The 3,078-nt window shown below is 37.1% G+C and overlaps 1 protein-coding gene across 1 annotated transcript; it reads right to left on the bottom strand.

Moving 5' to 3' along the window:
• Positions 1 to 662: 662 nt before the first annotated feature.
• On the bottom strand, positions 663 to 2,349 carry LOC150079256 (irregular chiasm C-roughest protein-like). Its single transcript, XM_090383007.1, has 2 exons — positions 1,825 to 2,349; positions 663 to 1,736 (listed from the first exon to the last, which is right to left on the bottom strand). Exons 1-2 carry the CDS (start codon positions 2,347 to 2,349, stop codon positions 663 to 665), a joined length of 1,599 nt encoding a protein of 532 aa, XP_090239133.1.
• Between the last annotated feature and the right edge of the window lie 729 nt (positions 2,350 to 3,078).

Here is a 3,078-nt window from a genome sequence, read left to right as displayed (position 1 = left end):
CATTTTTACAAATTTCTCCGGGCGTTCCCGGGAGTAGACATGAAATAAGAATAAATGTATTAGTCTATATTCTTATCATTTTGCTAAATATATAAGCATAAATCAATCTAACAAGTTATATTTCAATTCTCTAAGGTATGCAAAGGTTAATATATGTCAAAGCTACATACAATCCTAAAACTATAGATAACATCCATATAGGCATTGATAATCACAAAAACATTCACTTTATCAAATAATTCTAAGCTAATTCTACATAACGTTGATTCTGAGAACTCCTATTACATTTTTGAATACTATAATATCCATTGTTCTTTTTCTCTGGTGCCTTGTCCACTTCAAATGGGCCTCCATCTGAAAGGCTACCCCTCTGCAGTACTCTGCATCCTTCCAGGGAAACTGTTTCCCGTACTATCGATCTCATCGAAGATGTGATAATCTGGGTGTTTCCTTATGGCTTGGCGAATCTCCTATTGAATTTTCACCTTGGTGTCGAAAACTTCAGGTGAATAAACATGAAGATCGCGGCTTGGCAACGCGCACTAATATCACTGCACACAGAAATAGACACAACACACACATGAATTACTGTAGGCACTATATTTAAGAGCTTGGATGTTTCAAGGGTTATAGTGAAGAGAATCTGATCTTCTCTTCTTTTCTTATTCTACATAATCGACGTCATCTTCGTACAGATTTTCGTTGTAATATACCTGGTAGGTATTGTATGAGGTATCCATATCACTTGCGTTATTAATTTTTTCAGAGCACAAGTTCCAGATCACTCCTCCTAATATCACTCCGATTAGGAAGACAGCAGGTATTCCTAGAATAGCATATATGATCTCTTTGGACCAATTCCTTTCAATTTGAAGTGTTAATATTGACCTCCCCCATGCATTCCATGCATGGCATTCATATGAGCCGAATTGATTCGCTTGAATCGAAGTAATGGTTAACGTAGTACTGACTTCTCTGGGATTCCATTCCTCGGTGTGTTTTCCAAATAATTCCTTCTTTATTGGGCCTTTCCAAGATACATTTCCCAATGGTGGTACGTGTTTAAAAACGCACTTCGCTTGAACTGTGTCTCCCAAATGTGCTGTAGATGATCTGCAGCTTCCTTTTGGCGGTCCCTTTACAAAGACTAACGATTCACTTTTCACAATGAGGTATCCAGAGATTTCCCCTATACATGTGTAACGACCTGATGTCTCGTAGGATATGTTTCTAATTGAAAAAGTAGAACTGATATTACTTTGAATGAGCAGATCTTCAAAATACCATTTTATCACGGGAAGGGGACTTCCCTTTACATCACATTTCAACTGCACTGGGTTTCCTTTGATCGTGGCTATGTCGGTCAGTGCCGTTTGAAGCGTGGAACCATATGATACTGCTATTACTAACGAGGCTTGGGCTGAACCCAATTCATTTCGAACCACACAAGTATAATTGCTATTATGGTCTTCACGGAGAACCTTTCTAATTACCAAAGTACTATTCCCTTCCTTCGTTATTTGTTCATTATCTTTAAACCATTGGTAAAGAAACACATCTGGGTTTGCATACGTTTCGCATCTCAATTTGCATCGGTCAAGTTCCCTAATGACTTTCGAAGTCGTTTCCAGGGAAACTCTAGGTCTGTACTTTACTATTATCCTTATAGAAATCATCATTGGATGAGGATATGAAACATGATTTGCTATGCAAGTAACTGCTTTTTTTGTCGTGTTCTGGCGAAAATGTAAAGATCCACTTTAGATATGTATTTATTCTGATTTGGTCTGACCATAGATCTTGACTAGACTGCGTCGATCTTACTACCGAGTTTCCATCAAAGCTAATCCAGCGCAATATGGCGGGTGGTTTTCCTGCTAGGGATTTACACGTGAGAGTGGCTCGGTCCCCCTCGATTCCGCTCAGGAAAGGCCCTTCTCCTATTAAAGGTGGCAACGGTGTTGCGTAAACAGTCAATGTAGCTACACTGGATTGGTATTGATGTGCATCTGTGGTTTGTACTTGACAGTAATATTTCCCTTCATCCATTAATTGTACCTGAGAGATTTGTAGTGCATAGTCATTTTCTTTAGACGATCCTATGATTTTATAATCTGGAAGACCTCGTGGTCTGTAGTAACTGTCAATATTCTTCCCATCAAAAACCCATTTTACCGTAGCGGTGATATTTGTTACCAATTTACATGGGAGAGTAACGGTTTGTCCTGCTATTGCTTCTTTATCTAGTGGTTGACGAACAAAAGGTCCCGAGTATAGAATTGAGCTTTGAAACAATAGTGCAACTATCATGATTTGCAGGATTGTCGGAATTCCTATAGCTATCTCCATTCTGGCTAATTACGTCCTTTAATTTTTTTTTTTTTTTTCTCTTGCTCTTCTCTGGCCTATCAGAGGGTAAGAAAGAGGTGAAATAGTAAATATCTTTTGTGGTATAGTATGAACACATTATAAAGATCTAGATCCTGAGCTCCTTTCGTTCTCTTTTTTTTTTTTTTTTTTTAATAGCTATGTAATTGCTCTGTCTTGACCTTCATAAGCTAATGCAATATCAATAACTCTGTAATTTGAATTTCCTACGTGATAGAATTAGTAGATAAAGTTCTATTTGAAAATTATTTGTAGGACTAAAGTTCTGATATAGATCGCATCAAACCTTTATTCGAGATGAAAATTTGGGTTTCTTTTCTTTTTTCGAAATAGCACAAGAAGAGAATCTCCGTATTTGGACCTTGGAGTTCAGATGTTATCTCGATTTTCTTTTAACTCTTTCTTTAAAGAGAATGATAGAAACAAGTAGTGACTGGGAGGAACCAGCCGTCCCCAGGCTAATTGCCTCTTCTCATCTCCAAAAAACAAATATTACTTTTCCTTTCTTTTTTTTTCACTAGATCCTCTCCTTGAACTTGAATTTAGACATGCAATGAGAGAGAGAGAAAACAAAGAGTAACTAGGGTGGCGCCTATTAAGTCCTAGACCATTTGCATCCTTCCTCTTCCTGCTTTAAATTTTGTATACTCGAATATATATATATATATATATTTTTTTTTTTTTTTTTTT

This window comes from Mastigoproctus giganteus, chromosome 10 (assembly GCF_048544385.1).
Source record: "Mastigoproctus giganteus isolate SK-2022 chromosome 10, ASM4854438v1, whole genome shotgun sequence".
Taxonomy (NCBI): Eukaryota; Metazoa; Arthropoda; class Arachnida; order Uropygi; family Thelyphonidae; genus Mastigoproctus; species Mastigoproctus giganteus.
This window is presented reverse-complemented; position numbering and strand designations above follow the sequence as displayed.